Source organism: Mesoplodon densirostris, chromosome 2, assembly GCF_025265405.1.
Source record: "Mesoplodon densirostris isolate mMesDen1 chromosome 2, mMesDen1 primary haplotype, whole genome shotgun sequence".
Classification (NCBI taxonomy): domain Eukaryota; kingdom Metazoa; phylum Chordata; class Mammalia; order Artiodactyla; family Ziphiidae; genus Mesoplodon; species Mesoplodon densirostris.
In genome coordinates this window covers 119,454,943-119,482,736 of record NC_082662.1, presented here as the reverse complement: position 1 = coordinate 119,482,736, position 27,794 = coordinate 119,454,943, and the positions used below count along the sequence as shown (strand labels likewise).

Sequence of the window (27,794 nt, the reverse complement as noted above, 5' to 3'; positions counted from 1 at the left end):
TTCTTAATAAAATGTGATGAGCTGTCACTATTGAATGAAATCAACTGTTCTCTGAAACTCCTATGAATCTACCCAGACAGGAATCTTTCCTTCCTCCTTAACCACCCCAGAGAACAGCTGAGTCTTCATGTTCCCAAGTGTCTCTCTTCTCAGAATCAGTGTTCAGAATAAGCAACTTCCTTTTTCATTCATCCTGAAAAGAGTGGAGCAGTGATGAGCTCACGCTGCCCCCTCCTGGCCCACCCACTCCCTAACAAGGAGCATACATTCACTCTTTCCTGACCCTCTTTGGCTCTTTTTACTCCTGTAAAAAAAAAAAGAAGACAACAGAATGCCCCCACAAAAGTCAAATGTCTTTATTTTATATTAAAAAAATTTGTACAGTTTTAGTTCCTATGTTTAAGAAAAAAATCCCTAAAATTGTCATAATGTTTAGATCCACTGCAAACTGTAAAAACAAGCTTTTTATATATTAAAAAAAAGAATTTACATTTTACAATTTTCTACATGCATGCACAAGGTCTCAGCTCTGTAACCCAAAAAAAGGAAAAAAAAATCTAGATCCAACAGTGGAAAACTCTACATTTACAATCTCACTTGGAAGGAACTCAAAAATTCCTCTTCCTTTCACACATAGAAGAACAAATCACAACAATCACACACCAGGACCGAATCCATCAGCAGATGCTGCCCTATGGGGAGGGCAGAGGAAAAAGAAGACAGACTGACAGACACCACAGAGGGGCAAAGGAGCTCATCCGGGCCCAACAGAGAAGAAGAGAAGCACAAACTCTGGGAAACAAACGTTTCAGATGAGAAAGGATCCCAATGTCTCATGACAGGTATTGTGTCAGGGTTTGCAACAGGACTGAGGTGGGGATGGGGAACTGAAAGGGTAAGGGCTGAAATGGAGGGGGTTGGGAAGAAAAAAGGAGAAGCTAAAGGGAAATAAACAAGAATAGAAAGAGAGAGCATTAAGAGTAGTTTAAGAGAAAGGGACAAATGGGGACGGCGGCAGAGTGGCGAGGTAGGTGAAGGGCTGAGGCACAGCATCCTGGTGTGGAGGGAAGGAGGACCAGCCTTCCAAGGTGGTGAAAAGGAAGGCCTGAGAGGTGTGGTGGGGATCAGCTAGGATGCCACGTAGTCATAGAAAAGAGCACTGAAGAGACCCAGCCACAGCATCCCTGATGATGGCATATGGGGCACGGGTGGTAATGGGTGGGCAACACCCCCACGAGGGAAGAATGAGCAAATCCAGCATGTGTTGGGACAGGCAAAGTGGGGGACACTGCTCAGAGGGACGGAGTCAGCTGCACACCCCACAGCAGTTCACAGCATGAAGACAACTTCCCATATAGGAGAAGCAAAAGACAAACACAGCCATACACTTGACAATTCATCCTGACATTTCAAAAAATAATAATAACAATAATCAAAGAAGACAAAGATACCACAGTTCTGACGCAAAGGACCAAAACACTACCATTCTCAGTCACAGCCCTTAGTGCTTAGAGAGTCGGGGGGAAAAAATGTCTTTTTGTTTTAGGAAAAGGGAATGAAAAAATCACAGTGATTAAAAACATGACAGGTTCTTAAAATAAACATTCCCCCGCTCCTAACCTAGGGCAGTGACTCTGATCCCAAATACTTGCTCTCTCCCCACCCCAACTCCTCCTCAAACCACACCACATCCCACTCCTGCCCACAAAGGCAGTGACCCCCATCACCATCCAGGCCCCATTTTCCAGGATAGTGAGGTATTTAGAAATGTGACCAAGAAGGGACTCTTCTGAAACCAGGTCTTTGAAGAGAAGGAAAAAATACCTTCCCAGGACCCCCAGGACAGGATGTATCTCACTCAAGCTTATCCCCAAACATACAGCCCCGGCCCAAGGCTGACCTCCAGGCCCTGCCTAGGTCAGCCCGATAACCCACCCAATTGCAGACAAGGTAAGCACTGGCTGAAGAACCCTTCTCTAGTAAGTGGTGTGTGGAAAGATGTGCTTTTTCAGAAAGGACAGCAGGAGAAACAATCCCCAGGCTCCATCAAGCCCAGGGCTGCCACTACACAGAAAAGAAGACTCCCTGGTAAGAGATCAACTGTGATCTTATCCCAGGGTGCACTCTGCAAGGCAAGAACCAATGGGTTTTCCAGGGGAAAGATGGGCTTATAAAGGGGCATTGTGAGTTATTCTGAGGACTGGCCCAGGGGACTGCTCCAGCCCAGCCACCAGAATGCTCCCCAACATGGGTGCTGGCTGGAGATATGTGAGTACTTCTTAGTTCTATTCCCCTTGGCTAAAACTACATAATTTAAGGGTGTCTGATTTAAAGGCTCAGATTTACAGTGAAAGTAAGTATTAGAAGGCCAGCAAATTTTGCTCAAGAATTCAGATTGGGTGCAAAGACTACGGAAGCTAAATGGGGTGAGGGGCTAAGTACCCATCAAGGGCAGCAATCTTGGTCGCTCACCCCAATACAGAGGGAGACCAGAGCCCAGAAAACCAGGCAGTGAGGGAACAGGGGGGACCCTGGCCGGCCAAGGAAAAGAGACCCCTGAGGCAAAGAGGTGGACTTAAGGCAGGGGATAAGGAGGGGCTGCTGGTTCCCCCCCAAAAAGAGATGAGGCAACAGGTCTCTGGAGCTGAGAGTAGAGACAGCAAGACTGGGGGTGGCTGGTGAAGGAAAGAAAAACATTTGGCTGAGACCACCAGGGTGGGTCAGGGTCTGCAAGCCACTAATTCTGTATAGGAGTCTACGTGGCATCCTTCACTGGGAAGGGGGAGACCCGTCCCACCATGGTGGGAACAGAGGTGAAGGAAGTTCAGAGGGTAGGGGTCAGCGATGTTCATGGTCTCTCTCCCGACCTTCCCCCAGGGGCTGCACAGGAGAGACCCCTTGGAAGAAAGGTACTGTCCCCCAGGGCCCAGGAAAAGTGGTCACAGAGGGCTTCCATCTCAGTTTGCCTGTGGTCACACGTGACCACACAAATCAGAAATGGAAGGTAGAGATGTCAGGGTAAAGGATGGGATTTTCCCTTGCTCTGAATATGTGTGGATGGGGGAGAGAGGCTCAAACAGCTGGAAGCAAATAACCCTGGCAGGGAGGCCTCAGACTCTGGGGCTGTGTGAGAGGATGCAGGAGGATCCTTGCCCAAGAACTCCAGCTTGGGGTAAGCAGGCAGGGGGAGCAGATCCACCTGCCGCCAGGAGGCCGCAGGTAGCGCTGCCCAGGAGTTTGGCACAGTGGCTCTCTGTAGTCAGATCGGTGCCCCCCAGAGAAACCCTTTTGGGGGCCGCTGGACAGAACTGCGTATAAGAACATGGGTTCGAGAGTGGGGCTCAGGTGGGCCCTGTGCCCTTTCAGAAGAGACTGTCACCCGGGGAAAGGAGAGGGAGAGAGGCACTGGTTCCTGCAGGGCCTGGAGTGATACAAAAGTGAGGGGGGGGCGGGGGTGGGAGGAAAGGGAATTTCCCAGGTACTGTTGACAGCAGGATGGTATCTCCAGGTTCACATGGGGTAAATAAGGAAGAGGGGAGGAGACAGGTGGGGGGGTGGTTAATTCAAGTAGAAAAAAAAACTAGAGCAAGAGGAAGAAGGTGGCAGGAATGTGGCAGGGCCTGAGGGCCACGCCCCCACCACCCTCAGGAGCCCCCCGCATCTCCCACTCCCCCTGCTGTTGCACAGTCACACCGAGGTCTCAGACTGCAGCCTCATGACAAACTTGTGCGACTTGGGGTCCACAAATTCCTCGGAGAGTTTGAAGAATGGGACCTTCTTGGTGCTGACCACCAGGCTGAAGTCCTGGCGTTTCAAGAGGAAAACGATGCCATCCTTGAGCCCGTTGGTCACCGGCTCCTCACTCACCAGTGTCCACTGTTTGGCCAGCCAGCGTTCCTTGTGGTACTGGATGGTGGGTCCAGCTGCCAGGTACCGCTCCAGGAAGGCCTGAGGAAGGGAGAAGGGACTTCACAGGAAGTTCTCCCTCCCATCCACCCACCCTCCTTTACCCCTCGGGGGGTACAGCTTCCAAAGACCACCAAGATGTCCCCAGGCTCACTCTCTGCAAACGATCTCAGAATGTCAGAGCAGGAAAGGGCTTGAGATCATCTGCCTCAGATCCTAGTTTATCAATGAGGGATTGGGAGCCCATGGAGGTGATATGGCTCAGTAGGGTCGGGACTGGGACTCAGCTCTCCTGACCCCTTATCCCCGGCACCTGCTATGACCCAGGCAAGCCCTCCCTTGTCCTTCCTTCTTCTCCCTTCTGCTCATATGGGTAGCGTCCAGCAGGGCTGCACCAGCAGAAAGCTAGAGGTGTCACGGTTAAAGCGCAACATCTTTAGTCACCTGTTCCCCAAAGATGGCTCAGGGGATGCAAGTCTAGGAAGCTGCCCGTAGAGCTGAAGGGTGGGAATGGCTCAAAAGGAGCACAGTGCAAAGAACATCTTCTGGAGGTGGGGGGGGGGGGTAAAGGTGGGAGTTTGGACCTGAAAATTCCGGAACCCCTACAGAGATGAGAAATAGGTCTCAACCATTCCCAAAATGGTCCTGAAACTCCCTCTTCTCCTCACCACTTAAGAACTTTACCCCACGCAGAGATGGAGTGGATGGAGTACGGATGAGAAACTCCCTCTTCTCCTCACCACCTAAGAACTTTACCCCACGCAGAGATGGAGTGGATGGAGTACGGATGAGAGAAGAGACTACACAGAGGTAGAGATGAGAGAGAGAGGGATGGAGCATACGGAAGGAGGTGAGAGAATAAGGGAGAAAGAAGTGGAAAGGAAGGGGCCAGAACTGGGGAAAGAGGAAGGATGCCGGGGGCAGAATGGGCCTACCTTGGGTGTCATGTCGTGAGTGATGCAGAATTCAAGGTGCTGCAGGATGCTCTCCATGGTGTGGTAAGGCTGCTGCTTGGTGGTGCGAAGGTACTTCTGCATGGCACGGGCCATGGATGCGAAGATGGCCTGGGCTGCCTCCCGTGGGTCCATCACCTCCCTGGGGTTCTTCTGCTCCTCTTCCTGCAGCCGCTTAATGTGAGTGAAGGCCTCCTCCACGGCCACCACAAGCCTGGGGAACATGAGGAGTATGGACCAGACGCCAACCTCTCATCTTCCCCCCAGCTTCAGCCCTCCAGCAGCCTGAGCAAGGGCAGGCCTCTGTGCTCTCCCTGAAGCAATACACACCCAACTGGAGTCAAGAACCAGGCTTTGGGGGCTGTGTGTGTGCATGTGAACATGCATGTGTGCAGCTGGGTAGAGGGGGAAGGTCTTTCCCCCTCTAGGGATAGGAAACAGTTGTAGAGCTCAGTGAGCTCAGCCCAGTGACCCAAGGAGGACAATCTAGTGTCAAACCCAGAGAGACAACTATGGATCAAACCCTAGAAAACACCTTCTTAAGACCCCTAAAATCACACTTCAGTGGGTGAAAAATTAATAGCTATAACTACATCAAAATGACAGATGTCTATTCAACCATGACAGCATGGGCAACATTAACTAACACCTGGGGTGGGTAGAGGTAATGCAAAAAAAATATGCTGCAAATCAAGAAGGAAAAGGTAAGAACAGCATAGAAAATGGGCAAAGGAGTGAACAAATAATTCGGAGGGACCTGAAAGGCTGAAAAAGAGATGAAGTCTTCACTGGATAGTAATCAAAGAATTAAAATGTTAATAAGATACTGCTTATTCATCAAAATGGAAAAAATTAGGAAGATGACCATCATCCAAATATTGGTCAGGATGGTGGAAGATTTCTCTGAGTACCATCAGCGATGAGGTGCAACAAACCAGATATACTGACAAGGGTGAATCTCAAAAATATACTGTTAAGGGGGAAGCAGGGAAAAGAAGCCAATTTATATTAAAAGCATAGAGACATACAAAACAATACCAGTATCCGGAAACCCAGGAACCTGGGGACTTCAAGCAGCTTAGGATGGGATTCTGGGCTAAGTAAACGTGTGGATCTGTGTAAGTCTACCATGTCTGTTTATTCTTTTGCTTCCCCCAAGTGTCTCAGTAAAGTTTCTTCTGAAAAGATCCTTTTGACTCAGGATCTGAACCAAGGGAAATAGTTTTCTCCTGGTTACAACCAAGGTAATGGGGAAGGAAAGGGTCCCCTGTGGTGGTGGCAGCACAGGAGATCCAAAGACCCTAGTCAGAGCAAAGGTAGAGGAGGAAGGGAGCATCTCCAGTTTCCTTCCCATGAGGGCCTTTTCTGAGACAACTGGAGACTTGCTGGAATGTCACAGAAACGGAGCTGCTGACCTTCAGTCTACTGCAGCCTCGTGTAAGAACAGGGTCAGGGCTACCTTTCTCCCTGGAAGCCTGGAGATCATGTGGGAGGAAGGGCAGAGTTCCATGACCCTCTGCTCCTCCTCCATGGAAATCCCAACAGACCAAGGTGGGCCCTGGCAAACGGTAAGCACCAAGGAAGAATCTTCAGGCATGACTAGCATTCACATAACAATGTGAACAGGAAAAAAGGAGAAGTGAGGACAGCGTTTAAGAATTTACCAAGATATGGGCACTAGAACTTCATTTTTTTTTCCCCCCGGGAAATAAATGGATATTATTTTATTTTATTTATTTATTTTTTAACATCTTTGTTGGAGTATAATTGTTTTACAAGGGTGTGTTAGTTTCTGCTTTATAACAAAGTGAATCAGTTATACATATACATATGTTCCCTTATCTCTTCCCTCTTGCCTCTCCCTCCCTCCCCCCTCCCACCTTCCCTATCCCACCCCTCTAGGTGGTCACAAAGCACCGAGCTGATCTCCCCGTGCTATGCGGCTGCTTCCCACTAGCTATCGGCTTTACATTTGGTAGTGTATATATGTCCATGCCACTCTATCACTTTGTCCCAGCTTACCCTTCCCCCTCCCCGCGTCCTCAAGTCCATTCCCTAGTAGGTCTGCGTCTTTATTCCCGTCCTGCCCCTTGGTTCTTCACGACCATTTTTTTTTTTTTTTTTGGTTTCCATATATATGTGTTAGCATATGGTATTTTTTTGCAGGTAAAAATGTACCATCTGCTGAGCAAGCCTACAAGATCTACTGGAAGGAGGGCTAGTCTAGCCTCAATCCCTGCCATTGCCAGGGAGGCTCACATCCTTTAATAGTCCCTGCTCCACTGTGTAGGCAGAATTCAAACGCCCCGTCCACTTCCATCAGATGCCCATCCCTTGGTTATCCAATAATCTCGGTACGTTTTGCAGATGCAATGAAAGTGCTGAGTCAGTTGACTTTAAAATAAGGAGATTATCCTGACAGGTCTGGTCTCATCACACGAGCCCTTTAAGAGCAGAATTTTCTCTGGCTGGTGGCAGAAGTCAGAGAGCGACCTGATCTTGCTGGCCTGGAGGAAAAGGTGAACTGCCTATGGGTCCAGGTGACAAGGAACTGATTCTGCCAACAACCAGTGAGCTTGGAAGGGGACTCAGGCTCAAACGAGAGTCATCTTGATTTCAGCCCGTGAGCCCTGAGTGGAGGGTCCAGCTCACCCGTGCCTGACCCATGGGACTGTGAGACAATCAATGTGGGGTGTTTGCAGCACCAGGTTCATGGTGATTTATTAAGGCAGCAACAGAAAGCGAATGCACACACCCCACCCATATCATCAGCAGTTACAGAAGCCGATGGTCTTCCTCTCCCCAGCCTATCCACACCCAACAGCCCCCAGCAGCCCCTCCTCCCCCAGGGACCCACCTGGCCCTCCTCTTGCGCACCCTCCGCTCATGCTCGGCCTCCTCGTAGTAGTACTCGTTGTGGCTGTTGTCCCGCCTCCGGGCCGCTGCTGCAATCACAGCCCGGGACTGGCCTGTGGAGTTGTTGGTGCTGTTTTCTGCACAGGAGCAGGAGAGAGAGGGGATGGTCACTTCAGAGCGTGGCCTCCTTTCTCACTCCAGGAAGTCTGGAGCCAGCAACCTGACGCATCCAGAGGAAGCTGTGTCCACCCCCCAGCAATACCTCCCGTTCCCAACCCTCCTGGCCGCGTCTGGGAGAGGCCCACAGGAAAGCAACAAGGAAGGCATTGGAGCGCAGGAGTCCTGCACATGTTCCTCCCCAGTGCAGGAGGTTCTAGGGCTCAGAGAGCGAGGGCTTAGGACCAGGGCTGATGAGCAGACGCAGAGGAGCCAGATTAAGGGGACGCACCATAGCATAAAGGGACAGCAAGGAGAGTCAGCAGCTAAGACCAGCCACCTGGAGTTAAGGGAAATGACAGAACAGAAGGGGCTGGGACATGGGCTGGGGAAAGGAGAAAGCAAGGAAAGAAGGGGGAAAGAGAAACAGGAGGCAGGAACTTGGGAATCCTGCTTGGGAAGAGACCAGGAGGCCGAGGAGCAGGGCCGCTCACCCTCTCCGAGGGAATACACCTTGAAGCCAGACACTTTCTTGGCCAGGACGGACTTGGGCAGGTTGAGGAGGGCAGGGTTGTAGACAGGGAAGTCATGGTAATACTTCTCCAGGATCCACACTGCCACGCGCTGGATGCTGTGGGGGACACGGCAGGAGCGGGAGGGAGAACGGACAGACAAGGGGTGCAGGGGGAGGGACACATCAGGGCAGGTTGGCAGGGCAGGAGAGGACAGAGGGCAGGGACAAGCTGCTTCCAAGGAGCCTGGCTCAGGGCCTGAGGTCTACTTACCAGGCTCCCAAGCCTTCCCCAGGGCTGGGCCTGCTAGTCCTTCCCTGCCGTGCTGAAGCCCAGGGAAGAAAGGGCATTGGGCTAGGGTCCCCAGTCAAGGGTCACCTCCTCCCCTCCATCATTCTCCCCTCAAGATTCCCTGCAGGACCAGGAGGTGCTACTGATACTCTGGATGGCCAGGGCGGGCATCCTGCCCACAACTTTAGGGGGGTTGAAGAACTTTCCTCATTATCTTTTCCTCCGGGGGGGAGTCCCTCCTCTGGCCAGCTCACCTCTGTGACCACTGACTGAGGGCCCTCAAGAGACTGTGTCTCCAAGAAAGAGCTAGAAACATGATTCCAAAAAGCCCCTGTTCATACCCCAAACCTTTATCCTCTTTGGTCCATCCCTCTCTAAGATCCCCGATCTCTAATTGTCTGTTCATCTATTCACTCCCAACTCCTAACTCCCGCCTTACCTGCTCCAGGACCCTTAGCCTGACAAACGCTGTTGAAAACCTAGGATGTGCAGAGTACGCAACTCCGTCCCACACAGCCCTTCTAACCCATCCCTTCCAGCCCCACCATCACACCCTCCTACCCTACGGTCCTCTCAGCCTCCTCCCCAAGCCTGTCTGCCTGCCCTGACACGCCCATACCTGAGATGGCCCACGTTGTAGAAGCGGCTGGCCCCGTCGGTGGAGCGCACGACCTTGAGCGTGAACTGAGGCTGGAGCTGGCGCAGCTCCAGCAGGACCACAGCCAGGTAGTGCACGAAGAGCAGGGCATCTACCAGCGACACGGCAAACTGCACCACGCCCTGGTAGCTGCGCTCGCGGGCATCCAGGATGCGCACGCCGTAGAAGAGCCAGTAGGAGACGACGAGCAGGAAGACGAGCACCATGAGCAGGGCACGCAGCACGAAGACACGGGGCAGAGAGGCCTTGGGCCGGCGGAAGAACAGGGCCCAGCTGCCCAGCAGCAGGATGAGCAGCTTGAAGGCCACGGAGATGAAGAGGCCCTCGCAGGCTGTCCCGCACGGCTCCAGCTCCTCCCGCCACAGCAGTGGGGGCAGCAGCAGGAAAGCCAGCGGCGTGAGGAAAGAGAGCAGGGCCAGCGTGGCCCCCGCCGCCACGCCCAGGTGCCGGGAACAGTCCAGCGGGACGCTGTCCTCCATGTCCTTGGCGATGCGCGTGAGGTCATCATGGGAGATGCTGTGCTCCGAGGTGCCCGTTACTACTGTGGTCGTCTCCCCCCAGTTGTCGTCCTGCATCAGGAGGGGCCGCAGCAATGCGGGGAGAGGAGGAGAAGGCAGGGACACAGGAGAAAAGGTGAGCGGAGAGAAGACAGAGAGCAAAGCAGGGAGAGGAGAAAAGAGGGTAATCAACAAACATGCAGCCGTCAAAGTATTTACTGAGCTCCATGGCATGCCCAAGCCTGGCCTCTTCAGGGATGGGACATCTGAGACCTGGGCCCTGTGGGAGCTTCATGCCATCAGCCAGACAGCAAAAAACTACCCATGTACCCTCAGAGCAGAGGGTACAAGACAGATGCCAGGGAGCCGCTCAGCCAGAGACTGGGATCTGAGGTCAGACTCTCCAGGCAAAGCGGGCAAGCTCGAGCAGGCCAGCTGCGAGGCCAGGATAAGCAACAGGTACCTATCCTCCAAGTATCGAGAGCCACTCAAGGTTTCTGGTTAAGGGAGTGACCTGACAAAGGCAGCGTGGTGAAGAGAAGAGGACACCGGGAGGAAGGGTTGGGGAAGGTGAGTGACTAATGCAGGGCATGTGAGACACAGTGCAGACTCGGGGCCACTCTGGGTCTCTGGTCCGCCTGGCTGGCTCTATTGGGCCATGTGAATGCCCACCACACAGGGGCTGCCTGCTCCCGGAGGCAAGTGAGTGGACAGGTTGAGGTCCCCTGGTGCCCTTCTGAGTGTGGTCCACTCAAGCTGTTTCTCTGCAGGGGCTGGATGCCATCCCTCAGAGGAGCCCTAAGACCACCAGTGGTCATCCGTGCCTACACCCTTAACTCGTGAACAGTCTGGGAATATGGAGTCACATTTGGACACCCAGGGGTTTCAGGCTACAGGACAGAGACACAGAATGGGGAGTGTAGGAGACTGGCTGGCAGGGTCAGCGACTAGGGGGTGGAAGAATCTCCTCCCCGAGGAAAGGAGAAGAGTCTGACCAGAAGATGAAAAGTGGAGGCGCTGCCTGCTCTCAGCTCAGGGAACCCTAATATGACCCTCAGCCACACGGCCTAGGCGCTCCAAGCATCAAGGGCCTGGGCTATCGTCAACAACAGGAGCTGATCAGGTCTCAGGGTCACTTCAAGAATTCAGGAGGCCAGGTCTCTGGGAGAAGATGGGATTGGGAAAGAGAAAGAACATTTCCCTCAGGTAGTGACCTGCTCCCAAGACCCAGGAATCCCCAGTGTCAGTCACAGAGATGTCCTGTGAAGTCTCCAGCTCCCTAAGATGCTCCCAAGAAGAAAGAAAAGGAGGAATGAGACATGGACAACCTCACAGTCAACTCAAATCCTGCCTCTGCCTTCTGCCAGCACTGGGTTCTGCCCCCTGACCTCCCTGCCAGGCGCACACAGTGGGCCAGAGAGGCTAGACCAGGAGCAACCTGCTCAGCCCTGTCCCAGAGAACTCTCTTGCAGAACCTCCTCCATCTCCCCAGGCTCACTTCTTCTCCCTCCCCTTTCTCCATCGACTCCTCCCACCTACCCTAAGACCAGAGGCGCTATTCTAGAGTCCGACACCAGAGAGCGCTGGAGTGCCCATGCCTTTAGGCTCAAGGAAAACTCAGGGCTGCCACACCCCCAGCCCCTCCCACTCCAGATTCCCAACCCCCTAACTGGCTGGCCTGAGCCCAGAGGAGCCAGGCAATTCCCATTACACAGCCCAAGTCACATGGGTCATAAAGACGAAAGAGGCTGCTGCTTCCAAAGGGATCTCTGAATTCTACTGAAATTCTACTGCATTCTACTGAAACAAGGTCCTAGCTTGGGACACTTAGCAGAAGTATGACACAAGATGCCTTCCCTGATCTGGTCTCTGTCGGAAGAGACCAGGTTTCCAGGCTCTTCCCCTTTCTGATGGACCTCTAACTTCTCCAAGGATCAGTCTGGAAAACACCTGGTCTAGACCTCATCCCCCTGACGCTCACCCGCTCATCCCCTCTCGTGGACTCATTGTCCAGCAGGGGCTCCCCTGGAGCCTGGATCGTCACCGACTTGTCCCCACGGCTCCCGTCTCGGCTCTTAGAGCGGTGTCGGTCCCGACGGTCCCTGCAGCAGGAGGCCAGGGGAACAGGCACAGGAGGTCAAGGGGAGGACCCGGGTTTCTCCGCAGCCACCCCCAGTCCACCACCCCTGTGCATGCTTCCACCCCTCCCCCCACCTGCGTCACGCCCCACGCACACCCACCTGTGCTTGCGGGAGCTGCGGGAGTGGCCCGACTTGTAGGAATAGCCTGAGTACTGGGACTCGGTGTCCATGGCGTCTGAACGCCGCGCCTTGTAGCGCTCCAGGGCCACAGGCTGGGGCCTTTTGGGGGGCCCCACAGCCACCTCCTTTAGCACCGACTTCTTCAGGCCAAGGGGCACCTTTAGAAAATCAACCGTCACCCTGAGGGACTCTATTTTGCTGGACGGGTGGGCTGGTCTCAGAGAAAATCAAGCGGCCCTCCTGAGGAGAGGAAGCAGCGTGATTAGGGGGAGCTGGAGCTTTCTGTGGGGTCAGAGTGGAGAGGAAGGCCATCCCCAAGAGGCAGGAAGCTCAGGACAGCCTTGCCACTGCCTGAGAATATTGCACCCAGCTTCCTGCTCTGTCCAGTGGGCCCAGTTCCTCCTGCCCTGCCTCCTAGAAAGAGCACCCCCAGACTGTGCCAAGGGCTCAGGGGTGGGGGAAGATGGCCAGCAAAGGCCACCCAGAATGACCCAACACTGGACCCCCTGCAGGGTAGAACCAGGCAATGCTTTCCTATACTCAGCCAGGAAAACTAAGACTCGGAGAAGGCAGGTTCTGGCCAGGCCAACTGGTTGGACCAGTGGAGACCATAGCAGGAGGCAGCTAGCTCTGCCCAGAGGCTACCCCAAGCTTCTCCTTCTCTCCCCTCATCTCCTCCCACTCATAAGTTCTGAGTGTGCCCACAGGGGACTGCCTATGGCTGCTTCTCTTGGCATCCGCTCCCCAGCATCTACGGCAAACACACCCATAGTTACTGTCAGGTCAAGTTGGCGGCTCCCCCTGAGGCTGTGTGTGTGTGCATGTGTGTGCTTGTGTGTGCGCACAAAGCGGGGGTAAGGAATGGAAACTACGGATCACGTGGTGGGGGGCAGGAGGAAGAGGCGAGTAGAAACCATTCTCTGAAAACGTAACATCCTGAACTAGGCAAGGTCATGAGCTTATCTGGCTATTTGTGGGCTGAGGGGCAGCATCTTTCTTCTATACTTTCACCTTCTAATTCTGCAGGGAGAAGGACCTCTCCTTCTCACCTCCTCTCTCACTCTCAACCAAATCCTGCTCATTCCTCAGAGCGCAGCCCCTACCCCCTCACAAAAGCCCCCACCTCCCCCAGCACCCAATGTTACATCTTCCCCTCCAACCCCGACCCCACCAGCATCATCCCCGTACACCGAGCAGTCATTTCCTACCTTCACTCACTGAGTCATCAGCTCTTGCTTAGGCTCCTTCTAGGAACCATGTACCCTGCTAGGCCCTGGGTACAGTGGTGAAAAGACACTGAGTTCACAATCTAGCGGGGCAGGTGCACACTAAACAAGTAAACAGGTGAGTATAAACGACTAACTACATCAGTGATGAAAGGAGAATAACGAGGACAGTAGGACAGACAAGTCTGGGGAGCGGGGCTCCTTTAAACTGAGTGGTTCCACAAAGTCTGAGAAAACAACAGCCAAGCCTGAAAGAGCACAGGAGTTAAGCAGGCAGAGCGGAGGGAAGAGCCTGCAGAGCTCAGAATCCCCTGTGGAAGGCCAAAGGCAGCAAAGAGTTGGGTGGACCAGTGGAGCCGGAGCTGCGGAAGGGAGAGGGCAGTGGAAGGTGAGGCTGAAGAGGTGGCCGGGGGCCGGGTTATTGCAAACTCCATGGGTCAGGGGAAGAGCTCATGGGAAGCCTGCAAAGGGTTTTAGCTATGCAGGTATGGACTGGAAAGAGGAGAAAGCAGAAGTAGGGAGATGAGTAAAGAAGCGACTATTGGGCTTCCCTGGTGGCGCAGTGGATAGGAGTCTGCCTGCCAATGCAGGGGACACAGGTTCGATCCCTGGTCAGGGAAGATCCCACATGCCGCGGAGCAACTAGGCCCGTGCACCACAGCTCCTGAGCCTGCGCTCTAGAGCCCGCGAGCCACAACTACCGAGCCTGTGCTCTAGAGCCCGCAAGCCACTGCTAGTGAGCCCGTGTGCCACAACTGCTGAGGCCCACATGCCTGGAGCCCACGCTCCACAATAAGAGAGGCCACCGCAGTGAGAAGCCTGTACACCGCGATGAAGAGTGGCCCTCGCTCGCCGCAACGAGAGAAAGCCCGCGTGCAGCAACGAAGACCCAACGCAGCCAAAAATAAATAAATAAAATTAAAATTGGAAAAAAAAAAAAGCGACTACAGTGGTGAGGCTTGGATGGGGCAGAGCAGCAGAGGAGATGGGAAATAGTCACTTTTGCGACATATGTTGGTGGTAGGACCAACAGGACTTAATTGGACTGCGTGAGGGGGAGGGGAACGTCAAGATCTCTGGCCTGAGCAAGAGAGTAGGTGGTCGTGCCATTATTAGATGGGAAGACTGCGGAGGAAGTTGGTGAGTTCAGTTTCCAGTGTGCTGAGTTCATGGCTGTGAGACAGGCTGTGGAACAGGCAGCTGGTGTCAGAGGAGCTGGACTCAGAAAAGAGTCTGAGCTAGAGGTATGGATGGTGTGCAAGGTCAAGGGAATGTATGAGATCACCCAGGGAGAGGGTTAAATAGGGAGAACCCCAATATGTAAACGTGTCCAAGGAAAGGGATCAGGCAAAGGGGCTGAGAAGGCAAGGCCAGAGGAGCCTGGAAGCCAGAAGAGGAGGCTGTCATGCAGCCAAGAATTAGAATGTTTCAAGGTAGGAATAAAATCAGCCAGGTGCTGCCAGAGGTCAGTTACGTTAATTTGCTTTATGTAGTTGTTAACTTTTCTCCAACTGAACTGAACCATCAGTAACTTGAGAATAAGAACTATGATTATACATATTTGTATCTACCACCTTCCCATGGGCAGATAGCAAGTAACTAATACCCACCTGACTCTCAGGGAAACTGCAACGACTGTAGGGACATGAAATCAATGCTAAATCCATCCATTTATCCTCCTAACAGAGTTATGTGGAGGCGCTCCACGGCCTAGTGATGTCTGTCAATAGCCCCATGTCAAGGCAAGTGTGTGACAGAAACATACTTAGGAAAACAGAGACACAGGATCTTAACCCACCCTAAACCTTTCTAAAAACCTTTGCTACAAACAAGGCCCTGTTCATCTCCCTGTCTGTAAATTACATATTGGGCTCCACTACCCCATCTCCCCCAAGAACCCATTCTACTGGTCTAGCCCCTGATACAGTTCAGACACATCACCTGCAGCTCTCTTGCTGTGGCTCAGCTTCTTCTTTCTAGTCATCCTCCTAAAAACTGAATTTCACCAGGAGGTTCAAAGAGAACGACTGGGTTACAGAGTGAGAGAGGTGGAGAAATAAAGACGAGGACTGCCATGGACTCCAGTCCAGACAGAGACACCAGAACCCAGACTCTCCATCTCCCCAGCCTGAATTCTCATGTCTTCCAGAGCCAACAGCAAAAAGAGCCTGGGATTTGCAGCCAAGTATCTGAATTCCAAGCCTAACTCTCCCACTGATGAGCTGTGTGACCATGCGCAAGTTACTTAACTTCTCTGTGCTTGGCAGCCTGGTAAGCTCATTGGTAAAATAGGGAAAATGATACACACCTCGTGCGGTTGCTGTACGTATCCTGGGGGTAAAAGAAGTACTTTAATAAACTGCTCAGCAAGTAATAAGTTAAGCAATTAATACACTCTGGCTTCAGGATCATTCCTACTCCAATCCCCAGATACTTCCTCTGAGACTTGGCAAAGAGGTGGTATAAATAAATCCTGCTGCTTGTACAACTAAAGTCACACACACACACACACACACACACACACACACCAGGCCAGAACCACCACTTCAAACACACCCAGGAGGGAAGCTGATGCCATTGTGCTTCCCCTACAGATAAATTTCAAACCAGACAAGGGTGCTAGTCCGCTCCCAACCCTTTGTTCTAAGCTGCCCTGGCCTAAAGCTCCCTACCTTCCTCCCAGCTACTTATTAAAGACCCAACATAAACCCAGCTCCCCTGGCCTGCTTCTCCCACCCCTACCAACCCAACTCCAGGTGCCCAGAAAGCACCAAAACATGCTCCTCCCTCCCCTCCCAAAGAGAGGGGCCAAAAATGAACCCAATTTCTGAGGCCCTTGCCTGCTGTCCCCTCAAGTACCCCAGGGAACTAATCCAAGCACTGGAGAGCCTGTGGGGAAGGATGGGAGGTGAGCAAAGAGAAGGGCAGAAGTTCCCCTTGTTTAACTGGTCTCAGGAATCAGGGGTTTGGAGGGTCTCCCGGGTGGGCAGCGTTCCCAGGAAAGAGAGTGGGGGAGGGGATCGCTGGATGAGATCAACAAGTGGAAATGTGGGAGGCATGACAGGACTGGGAGGGAAGTCCGGACTTGCTGCAGGGCAGGGAGTGCCCTGGTTTGGGGGGTGGGAGGCTGTAAAAGGGAATGTGTTCCATTGCTTTTCACCTTGCCCCCACCCCATCCCAGACACACAAACACACTCACCCGGTCCCCTGCTCAAACCAACCATGGATTATCTGGGGTTGGCCAGAGAGGAGAGTGGGAGGGAAGAGAGGCCGTCACAAAAAGGAGACCCTTCTCCCCTCCAAAGGCCTTTCAGAAATAAAATTAATGGAATGTGTCTCGGTATCATCCCAAGAGGATTGGGAGGAGGGCTGGGGGGGAAATGTGGGGGCTTTTGTCCCTGCTGCCCAGCTTCTCCCACATTGATCACCATGGCAACCAAAGCCCCCTGTTGCCTAGGTGATGGCAGCCAGGTCCTGGAACCCATACCCAGCATCCCAAGCGAGAGAGGTTATGGAGGTGGGGGGGTAGGGACACAGGGGGAGAGAATGGGGTTTCTCCTCTGGCGGCCCCAGCTTTTGTATGAGCTCTGGGATCGGGTTTCTTCAGGAAACAATCAGAGGCCTCTGGAAAAAATACACTCAAAACCCGGCAACAGGCAGAGGGAGTAAGGACCTGGGTGGGGTGGGAGGCATTGGAGGGGTTTGTGTTGGCCAAAAGTCAGACCAAGACTAGCCTCTTCCCCACTGCCCCACTCAGAGGAGCAGCCTAGACAGACAAGGCCTTGGACACAGACGCAGGCAGCCCCATGCGAGGCGCGTGCTGAGGACGATGACCAGACGGCCGCCTCCCCCTGCTGCTCTAGCCCGGGGCTATCCCACCACCCGGTCCCAGCTCCTTTCAGGCCTGGGGTGGGGAAAGGAGGTAGAGACAGGACCCAGATCAGGCTGGGGGGAAAGAACTGTGGGAGCAGGGCAACCAGGTAGAGAAGAAGGTGGGGAGGGGACAGAACACAAACATGCACCCAGAAAGGGCACCTGCAGTTCCTCGTCCCTACCGAGGACAGGGCTGGGAGTTCCAGACCCGAGGCGCAGCGGAAGACGCTCGTGTGGGATTTCAGAATGCACTTCCAGCTGGAGCGGGGAAGAGGATGAGAAAGAGGACAGGAAGCCAGAAGTTTTCACCCTACAGGAGCAGTGCTCCAATAGGACCATTTTTTAAACAAATGGCCTTCCTCTTCTCAGGCCAGGATGGGGAAGGGTGGTCCTGCCTGGATGCAAGGAAATGGGCATGATCACCTCTCCTTTAGACCCTTCCTGCAGAGGAGTCTGTGGACCCTTGCCCATTAAAGGTCTCTGATTCCTACAATCTTCAAAAATACTGAAACACTATGCTGTACATCTGAAACTAACACAACAGTGTAAGTCAACTATCCTTCAATTTTTTTGAAAAGGTCTCCGATTCCTACACAAGAGCCTAAGTCTTACTGCATGTGCCCTGCACCCTCTTCCCCACTGCACATCACGGGAGGTGTGGACATGTGGGCCCCCAGCCCCATGGCTCCCTAAGCTTCACCTACCACTGCCTCTGTCCAAGGATATCAATGTGAGTTCCACCCAAAGTGCTGGATGCCCACCCTCCTGGGGGGCACCAGAAGTCCCATCTCCCAGCCCAGTATCCAAGGAGCTAGATGTCTGCCCAGAGAGACCAAGCACCTTGCCAAGACATCAGCTAGTGTGAGGCAGAGCGGATTCCAAGTCACAACTAACTGTTTCTCCTCTTTGCCCCGTCACTCCCTGAGTTTCATGGATGTGCTCAATCCAGGCCGCCCTGTCAGACACTGGTAGAGGCAGGAGGTGTCCGATGTGGGGGGAAAATGCAGCACCTAACAAGCTCCCAGGGAGGAGAGGGAGGTTCCAGAACCTCTGACTGTGCCCACATCGCTCTCCACGCCCCCCGACCACCACCACCACAGGAGGAGACCGTGGATTGACCCACCCAACTCTCAGTAGGTCCCAGCACTAAGCTAGAAGAGGCCTTCCAGGTGCAACCCCAAGTTTTACAGATAAAAAGGTAGGGCCCAAAGAAAGAAGGGTACTAGCTTATGGTACTACATCCGAGGCAGCCCTTTCTGGCCTCCGTTGTTAGAAAGACCTCACTAACACTGTGACTCTGAGGCATGCTCCTCTTGGAGTGAGACCAGGTTCCTCCACGACACTCCTCCTGGACTCTGGTTCCTGGAAGAGCCAAGACTATAAGATGGCCAGGACAGGAGAGAATTCACTGGCTCCTGCCCTACCCCTTCTTCCTCAGTGACAAAGGGACAGAGACTAGACCGGCCTAAGCTTGTTGAGACAGTTGAGACTGAAGAGCCCCTTCCCCTGTAAGGGCTGGTTTCTGCCTCTACCCACTGACCACTCCTGACTGAGGATCTCAGTGTTCCTTCATCATTCCCATCCAGCCTTGCGCCATGGACGAGTCCTCCATCCCAGGAGGCCCATGCTGGGTTCTCCCTACCACGAAAAGAACTAAGGCACAAAGTGGGCCAGGACCAGCCCCAGGCCCTAGACCAAATATGGGATTTTGCTCCCCCCATTCCTGTACCCTGAAAAAGGCCCCAATGTCCTTAAGTGACAGTGCTGTCCAGGAGGCCAGAGGGAACAGCTGGATCACAGTGGGCTGAGGGGTAGGAAAGAGCCGGACGCAGACGTCCAAAAGCTGGCACCAAGCCCCGCCCCCGCCTTGTTAACGGGCACTCTCCCAGGACGGCCCCAGACATGAGCTCACTCTCCTTAGAGCCCTGGGGCAAGGGGCAGGATCCCTCTCCTCACTGAGTTGAGCAGCAGGGGAAGAGCCGTGCTTGGGTCATGCAGACAGTCTATGCTTCTAGAGCAGCTGTTCACCACCAGACCCCAGTGCAAGGAGCACTGCAGGGGAGGGCCCATGGACTGGGCTCCCGGCCAGGATACCTGAGCTTGCATTCTAACTGAAAAGGAGCTAGGGAAGCCAGAGCCAAGCTCTTCTCCACCTACTTCCTTAATTTCTCTTGATCTAAAGCAGAGGGGGAGACTGAGGACCCTCCAAATCCACAGATGCACTTAAGCACAGACACAGGCACATGTACACCCGTACTCGTACTCCCCCTCTGAAACCTGGAATGGCTCCTGCCTGCCCCGCCCAGCTCCACCCACCCTGGCCAGGCAGGTTCTGTAGAGACCTGCTCTGCTTTCTCTCCAGCACGCCCACCCCCACCCCGGCTCTCAGGAAGTCCCTGCCCCCAACACACTGCACACAAGTACACGCATGTTGCACACACGCCATAGCGCTGCATTCCCTGCCTCCCCCAGACCCATTCCCAGTCGGTCCGGAAAGGAACAGTGGGCGGGAGGAAGGAGTGCACGGTAGAAGGGGCCAGTAATCCCTTTGGCATCTGTCCCAGGTGGAGGCCAGAGGGGGAGACAGGATGCTAAGCTGGGGAGAAGGTAACCGGGGCTTCTAGATGCCTGGATGCTCTGTTAAATTTTCACCAACGAGCAGGCCCCATAATTCCCACCCACCAGGCTCTGAGCTTCTTCCTCCCTCAGCTAGGGCAAAGGACTGGCCCCTACGTGCCCATCACGTAAGCTGCGGAAGAGCCAAGAAGGAAAAATAGGCACCTTGAGTTGTCCTCAGGGACAGGAGAAGGTGGACAACGGGAGGCGGGCAAGCCACGTTGACCCAGAGGCCAACTTCCTGTGCGCTCCACATGCCCACCCTCACGGAAAACAAAAATGCCTCCGCCTCTTCTTAGCCTACTGTCCTAGGTGGGCCCCACCTGTCCCTGACCCCAAGAGACCTTCAAAGCCTGCTCACCCAGCGCCCACCTCGGGGGGAGGGGGGGCGAGTAGAAAGCAGCTCCTCGGGATGAGGAGTCAGCCAACCTTAGGTCTGCACGTGGATGGGGAGAGTTGTGACGTGGGGACACTGGCAACAAAGGTCGGTTTGTGTGGGGAAAGCAGCAGGGAGGGCCTAAGCGTGCAAGATGCAGTGTGGCTAGGGGTGTGGGTGGCAGGCCTGGCTCTCCCTGGGTCTCCCCATTCTGAAAACCTTCTCCTCTTGCTTCACTCCAGGGCCTCTGACCTGGTAAATCAGCCAGTTCTTATCTAGGAAAACCGAGCCAGCTGTAAGGCCCAAGCACCAGCCAACCTCCACTGTCTTGACAAACCCACCACCTGAGGTTTTCACTCTTTCTGAGGAGCCTCAACAACCCCCAACCCTTATGTCTGCCACCCCAATCCTGGAGTAAAGCAGGGGACAAAAATAAGTGTTTCTGTTCACACTCAGTTGCTTTCCAAGTTACTGCATTCACACCTCGGGCTCAGCACCTGTTCCTGTGTACTTCCACTCACCCTAAAAAGCCAGAGCCCCCTCCCCAAACCCTCACACACAGACACACTCTCTCTTCTAGCCAGACTGGGGGAGCCACGAACTCTCTGGTGAGACTCTCTGGGGTCTGAGGGATATTGTTAGGGGGTTGCTGGAAAACTCTACAGACAACGAGGGCCAGGCCCTTCCAATCAAAACAAGACTCCATGGGTTATGGTGGCCAGAGCCCCCACGTGTGAAGTGACCCAGCAGACAGGAACAGGGCAGCCCCCGGGGATGTTCTACCCAGGTGGCAGGCCTGCCCCAGGCTGTGACAACAAGGTGCTCCTCCTAGGAGACCCCATTCCTCCAGCAGACTGACACCCTCCCTCAAGGGTAGAGTTCTCTACTCCTCAGGCTGACATCTGGACTCGTGTCTGCTTTTCAGGAGATAGGGGAACTATTCAAGTTCGAGATTAAAGGCAATAATGAACAAAACCTGAACTAAATGAAATGAGAGGAGGGAAAGGCGGAAAGAGCACTTTGGGAAACGGAAGAGAAATGACACCAGATAGACCTAGCATAGACTCTGAGGAGCTATGTAATCTTAGATGAGTTGCTTGCCCTCTCTAAACCTCAGTTTTCTTATCTGTAAAATGGGGATAATTGTGCCAACTTCAGAAGGTCGAGTGTTCAATGAAATAATGTATACAGAATATCACGGAGTCAAGCACGTAACAGATGCTCAATAAAATGTTAGTTTCCACCTCTTTCTCCTATAGAGGGTGCACAGCCAATCCCCTTCACTCCCCTTCACATAACCTCATTGTGAGAAGTAAGACCCCACCAGGAATAAGATGGAAACAACACTTTGGCTACAGTGCTGGCCCCAGCCCCCAAATGACAGTCCCTCTCTAACTTAGGCCACACCCAGGTCTGAGAGAGCAGCCAAAACCCCTCATCCCTCTCTCTGCCTCTTTCCTCAGGGACTCCTGGATCCTCCAGCCTCTCTCTTCCCCTCCCTCCTTCCACATTTACAGTGAGGCAGGGCCTGGGCTCTAATCATCTCCTTCTCTCCTGCAGGCGCTAAGCTCAGCTGTGTGTGGAGTGGCAGGAGAAGGGGGCCCCAAGCCTCCCGCCCCACTCCAGCCCTCAACTTCTTCCCACTCTCCCCTCTCACTGCCCCACCCTGATTACCAGGATATCCTCAGCTCTGCTGATTCTAAGCCCACTTCTCCCAAACCCGTTCCCAGCTGTCATGTCTGTAATTACCAGCCTTGCCAGGGGCATCAGACAAGCACAGCAACACCTAATTTCCAAAGGGCGCCACCACACAAGGCCTCTGCCTCCTACTCTGAACCAAGCAGTGTGGAGAAAGGGATGGAGAGAGTCTTCCTGACCCACCTCATTTCTCTCCACATCTCAAGAGAAAAGGTGACAGAAGGTTGCCCAAGTCAGATCAGCAAGAGACAGGATATAAACAGGGAAGAGTGCTGGGGAATGAGTGTGAGTAGGATTTACTCCCAGGCCTTTTCCTTCACCTCTGCTACCAAAATCTCCCCATGAACAGGGTTACCCACCTGGAGAGCGTGAGAGAAATTTCAGGTCAATTCAGAGAGAGGGGAAGTCAATGCCCAGTAAAACAGGAAGACGGGTACCCACAGGGATGAGGGCAGATGCATACTGGAGGGAGCTGCCCAGGAAAGAGGAAGAAAGAGCAAGTTTTAAAAAGTCCCATCTGCGACCCAGACTCTGAGAAGAGGCAATAATATCCCAGCCTCTCCTCTCCCTAATACCTCCATCCCCAGCCAACCACACAGGACTTCATTTTATAGGCAGGGAAACTGAGGCCAAAACCCCAGTTAATACTTCAAGATCCAGTAACACCAGCAGCATGTGGCTCACCAGCACCCCCGGTTCCTTCTAGCTCATGCTCAGCCTCTACCTGCAGCACCCTCCCCAGGCCCCTCCCTGCCTGCCTAACTCATCCTTTAAATCCAGCTAAGGTTGATCCACACAGTGGAATATGATTCAGCCACGAAAAGGAGTGGAGGTGTGATGCTACAACATGGATGAACCTTGAAAAAATTATGTTAAGTGAAGGAAGCAAGACAAAAGGTCACACATTGTATAATTCCATTTATATAAAACATCAGAATAGGTAAATCCATAGGGACAGAATGCAGATTGGTGGTTGCCAGGGGCTGGGAGGTAAGGAATGGGGAGGATACATTAACTTGTATCCTTAATGGGTACAGGTTTCCTTTTGGGGATAATGAAAGTGTTTTTAGACAGAGGTGGTAGTTGCACAACACTGTGGGTGTACAAAGTGCCACTGTTCACTTTAAAATGGCTAATTTTAGGGCTTCCCTGGTGACGCAGTGGTTGAGAGTCCGCCTGCCGATGCAGGGGACACGGGTTCGTGCCCCGGTCCGGGAAGATCCCACATGCCGCAGAGGGGCTGGGCCCGTGAGCCATGGCCGCTGAGCCTGCGCATCCGGAGCCTGTGCTCTGCAACGGGAGAGGCCACAACAGTGAGAGGCCCGCGTACCGCAAACAAAAAAAAAAGGCTAATTTTAGGGAATTCCCTGGTGGTCCACTGGTTAGGATTCCACACTTTCACTGCTGAGGGTGCGGGTTCAATCCCTGGTCGGGGAACTAAGATGCCACAAGACGCACGGCGTGGCCAAATAGATAAATAAATAAATAATAAAATGGCTAATTTTTTTTTTTTTTTTTGGCCACACCGCGCACCATGTGGGATCTTAGTTCCCCGACCAGGGATCAAACCTGCACCCCTTGCAGAGTCTTAACCACTGGACCACCAGGAAAGTCCCTAAAATGTCTAATTTTATGTGATGTGAATTTCATCTCAGTTAAAAAACATCCAACTAAGGGCACATCTCCTCCAGGAACCCTCCCTGACACCCATGCCAGGACCAAGCACTCTTGCTCCACGTTCCGGTGGCCTCCTGAACACACCTCCATATACTACTCACTGGGTTACAGTGAATCGGCATGTTTATGCACATTTTCCCTATGAAAGCCGGTCTTATTCACCCCTCCATCCCTTGTGCTTCACACAGCACCTGGCAAATAGTAGGCAGTGCCCAATATGGTCTGCCAGAAGAAGTGCAGAACCAAGACCTAGCTCTCCTCCCCAACCCAGAACTCACTCCTTTAATAATCATCAATCAGAACCCAAACCATTCCAGCTAACATTTACTGAGGGCTTCCCAAGTGCCAGGCACCGTGTGAAGTAGTCACTATATATTACTTCATTTAATCCTCATACACCTAAGAGGTAGGGCCTATTATTAACTCCATTTTACAGGTGAGGCTTCAAAAGTTATCTACCCTATCTGAGGTCTCAGAACTAGGAAGTGGCCAAACCATAATTTAAGAGCAGGTGAAAATCCAGAGAAGGAGGCCACTAGAGGTTCCTGGAGGAAGGCCCAATCTGGGGAGGGAGGATAGTGCCTTTTTTTTTTTTTTTTTTTTTTTTTTGGTAAATATTTATTTATTTATTTGGCTGCGCCAGGTCTTAGTTGCGGCAGGCGGGATCTTTGTTGCGGCGTGCAGGATCTTTTAGTTGTGGCATGTGGGTTCTAGCTCCCTGACCAGGGATCGAACCCGGGCCCCCTGCACTGGGAGCACAGAGTCTTAACCGCTGGACCACCAGGGCAGTCTTGAGGATAGTGTCTTAAGACATCTAAGAGGCTGAGGAATAGGTTTTAAGAACCTGCCCAATGTCACAACACTATTAAGTACTAATTCCAGCCAACTCTTCTGGACGCTTCCCTTTGGCCTCACAGTGTGGGGAGCTGCTCAGGGAGGAATACCAAGGAAAACTGAAGACCCTCAAACTCAGGGGATGAGGGCCATCCCAGATCTCTTCACTGTTCCCCACAAAGCTTCTGTAAGTCAAGTTGATCCCCCTCTAACTGAAAGGACCTCTTGGAAACCAAGTAAGCAGATAAAAGTCTGTCCTGCTCTAGGGACAGGGAAGGGGGCCCTTCCTCAGATTTCGAAGGAGCATAGGAGCAGAGGGGGCACACCAGAGAGGCCGGCCCCAGAACAATTAGGGGGAGAGAGGGCAGAAGCAAGACAATGGGGGAGGAGGGGGCAACGCGGCCAGTAGTTCCAGTATGAAGTACTTTCAGAGGCAGCCTTTCCTAATGTCTGATCACAAGTCCTCTCCTCCTTGGAAGAGCCCCCCAACACACACCAGTATAATACATCATGCATGCACTGAGAGGACAAGAGCGAACAAGGTACCCTGGAAGGTACCCCAGAGCACACCATCCTAGATGCAAGAGCCTCGCTCGCCCTGGGAACCTTACCCATCAGATAGGTGTCAGGTTTGGGGCAATCATGCATTTTTTTAATCCAGTCTTTTCCTTCTCTGCCCCACCCCTAGTCCCAACATTTTCTGCTCTTAATCTGGGGGCTTAAGAAAGGTGGGGAGCCCTGAGGGCTAAAGAGGGAACATTCCAATTGCACATGCCCATTAGGAACTCCCATTAGGGAATTACCCAGAGACCCTAATGGGCCTGTGCATTCACAGCCTCAGCTCCTAAAACTGGGTGCCTCGATCTAACCTCTGGCAGCAAAAGGAAAATGACTGAGAGTGAGATGGGCAAACACGGCATGCATCCCAAAGATGACCAGCCCCTTCCCTTCATCCCAAAAGAGAAAGAATGAAAGAGAGAGAGAGAGGGAAAGAGACAGAGAACGTAGATGCTGCTTCTCTGGGGACAGATACATCCACTTCCCACCACACCATCATGACGGTGAGTACAGCCCTGGATGAGTGCCTGCCCCTTCCCCACCACAGGGACAACTGCCCTCCTGGCAAGCTCAGCCGCTATTCCTCACCCTGAGACCTGGCCCCAGATCACAGCTCCATCCCAATCATGCTTCTCACCAGCAAAAAGAAAGTGTGATAAACCACACAGCCACACCTGCAGAAACTCCTGAAGAAACCCTCCACTGCCCTCCCCAGAGCTCCCATGCTACCTTCTCAACCCCTTCCCTTCCCTTGGGAAGGGAACCCAAGACGTTACACACCGGGTCTCATCCCTCCAGACATGCTCCTTCCTCCGGCCTCCATCCCATACCAAAATCCCAGACTCCTCGGGAACTATAGGATCCTAGAGGCAGGGCAGTTAGTGGACTCTGAAACAGCAAACTCCAAGATGGCTTTACAAGAGAACTGTGGCCTGAGGGGGCTGAACTTGGGCTGCAAAGCAACGAATGTAGCCTCTCCAAGCACTAGAACCCTACCTATAAGGTGGAATAAGAGGACGTCCCTCCAATCCCCCAGATTCCTCTAGGACTACAACCTGAACCCCTGTTGCCTATTCCCCACAACACACACCCTTGTCCAAAACAGGCAGCTCATAAAATGGCCCACTCACTCCCACCCATAGGTCTCAGATACTTAAGGCACTACCCTCAAAATCAGGGCAGGGCCATTCAAGAAGCCTTAGAATCCTCCAGGCAGCCCTCCTTTTGGGATCTCTTCCAGGAAAATCTGCCTGCAGAGGCAAGTGGCAGTACCCTCAATACACACTCTGAAATACACACACCACCTGTGTGTGGTGTGGCAGGCACACGCTGGTACTTATCTATCAACACAGGTTACACACAAGAGAACACATTCACTAGCATCCCTTTCCAGTACACAGATGCACACATACCTATCCAGGTATGCCCCATTCTGCTCTTACACACCCACCTCCCTCAGTACCTATCTCTTTCCCATAAACCCCTACCCAGTTCACATACATAGATACACACCCCTTCCCCACAGTATACCCATAAATACATATCCAAACACACCACAGATACATGGTCAGCTCCTCCTTGGGTGCACACACACTCAGGCACAGAAAAACACCTTCATCTCCAAACCCACCTGCAGGAACACGCAGCACGTCAAGGTGCACACACACACAAAAACAAAGAATCATGCACACTGATGCTCCACCAAGCCTTTAAAACTCACCAATGCAGAGCCCACAGCCCCTCAAATGGGTAAATATGAGTGGAGAGAGGGATGCCGGCGCCTGTCCTCTGGGCCCCGATAGATCAACACAGTGCCCAGGTCTCTGGCCTCCATCCCCATCCTCGACCTGCACGAACACCCCCTCTACTCTCCTCGGGCGGGTCTCCCCAGACTCCACATCACACCCTCAACGCATACCTGCCCCCGGCCCTCCCCACACTTCTGAGGTGTGTATGCACCCCTAAACACCCTCGCCTTCCAACACCTCCAGATTTCGATCCTTCCACTGCCTCTCCCCCCACCTCCAACACACCCAGCCTCTGACTTCAACCGGCTCCCCCGGTAACATTAAGGCCCCCGCCGGGCGCCGGGCCCCGGGCCCAGGAAAGTCCCCGGCTCTCCAGGCCCGGGCTCCGCCCCCTCCCCACGCGCCCCTTCCTCTCCCCAAAGTTGGGGGGCACTCTGCTGTGCAGTGGGGGAACGGACCGGAAGGGGGTTACCCCGCGCCCCCCTTCCCCCATAAGCCACCCCACTCGCTGGGGGACCGGGCACTCCCTGGCCCCTTGCATGATTGTCCCCTTTTCTGTTTCCTTTTTTTTTTTTTTTTTTTTGCAAACTTTGCCCGCGCCCCCTCGGCCCGGCACTCACCAGCCGCTGCGAACTGCCGGGTGGGCTCCGCCGGCGCCCCACTCGGCCCGGCGCCTTTGTATCCGCAGCGTTCCGGGTCGCTACGAACTCCGCGCTCCCGGACGGGCAGCGCGGACGATGGGGGGTGTAGAGGGGGGCTCCTGAGTCTGGTCGCCCCCTCTCCGTCCCAGATCGCAGTCTCTTCCCCCTCAGGGCCCCAGGGGCAGGGGGCCGGGGGGAATGCGGGGCGCTTAGGCTCCCATGGCGGGACCAAGGATCAAGGAATCTGGGATCAGGAATCAGATCGGGAACCGGCGGAGGAGGGGGAGGGGGCGGAGGGGGAGGGGACGAGAGCCGACGGGGGTGCAGGGGGCGGGGGAGCGCGCGCTCCCGGGTGCCGCCTCCCGGCTGTTCCCGCAGCCGCCGCCCCTCCCGCCTCCGCGTCCATTGTCTGCGGCCCCGCTCTTCCACGAGTGGCCGCCCCCCCCCGCCCAGCCCT

The 27,794-nt window shown here is 53.6% G+C and overlaps 1 protein-coding gene across 2 annotated transcripts; it reads right to left on the bottom strand.

Moving 5' to 3' along the window:
* Positions 1 to 420: 420 nt before the first annotated feature.
* Positions 421 to 27,578, bottom strand: VANGL2 (VANGL planar cell polarity protein 2). Of its 2 annotated transcripts, XM_060088332.1 has the most exons (9): positions 27,317 to 27,578; positions 15,625 to 15,647; positions 12,070 to 12,330; positions 11,811 to 11,931; positions 9,294 to 9,901; positions 8,366 to 8,502; positions 7,717 to 7,852; positions 4,842 to 5,073; positions 421 to 3,948 (listed from the first exon to the last, which is right to left on the bottom strand). In XM_060088332.1, exons 3-9 carry the CDS (start codon positions 12,138 to 12,140, stop codon positions 3,688 to 3,690), a joined length of 1,566 nt encoding a protein of 521 aa, XP_059944315.1. In that variant the 5' UTR covers positions 12,141 to 12,330; positions 15,625 to 15,647; positions 27,317 to 27,578; the 3' UTR covers positions 421 to 3,687. The 2 variants fall into 2 exon arrangements, with proteins under 2 accessions (XP_059944315.1, XP_059944314.1); XM_060088331.1 differs by lacking the exon at positions 15,625 to 15,647.
* Between the last annotated feature and the right edge of the window lie 216 nt (positions 27,579 to 27,794).

Excerpts from the sequence above, each read along its gene's own strand:
- VANGL2 (XM_060088332.1), bottom strand. The coding sequence starts at position 12,140 with ATGGACACCGAGTCCCAGTACTCAGGCTATTCCTACAAGTCGGGCCAC. Across the intron at positions 7,853-8,365 it reads GGTGTATTCCCTCGGAGAGG|AAAACAGCACCAACAACTCC; the intron begins GTGAGCGGCCCT and ends GCTCCTGTGCAG. Across the intron at positions 5,074-7,716 it reads GTGCGCAAGAGGAGGGCCAG|GCTTGTGGTGGCCGTGGAGG; the intron begins GTGGGTCCCTGG and ends CATGTTCCCCAG.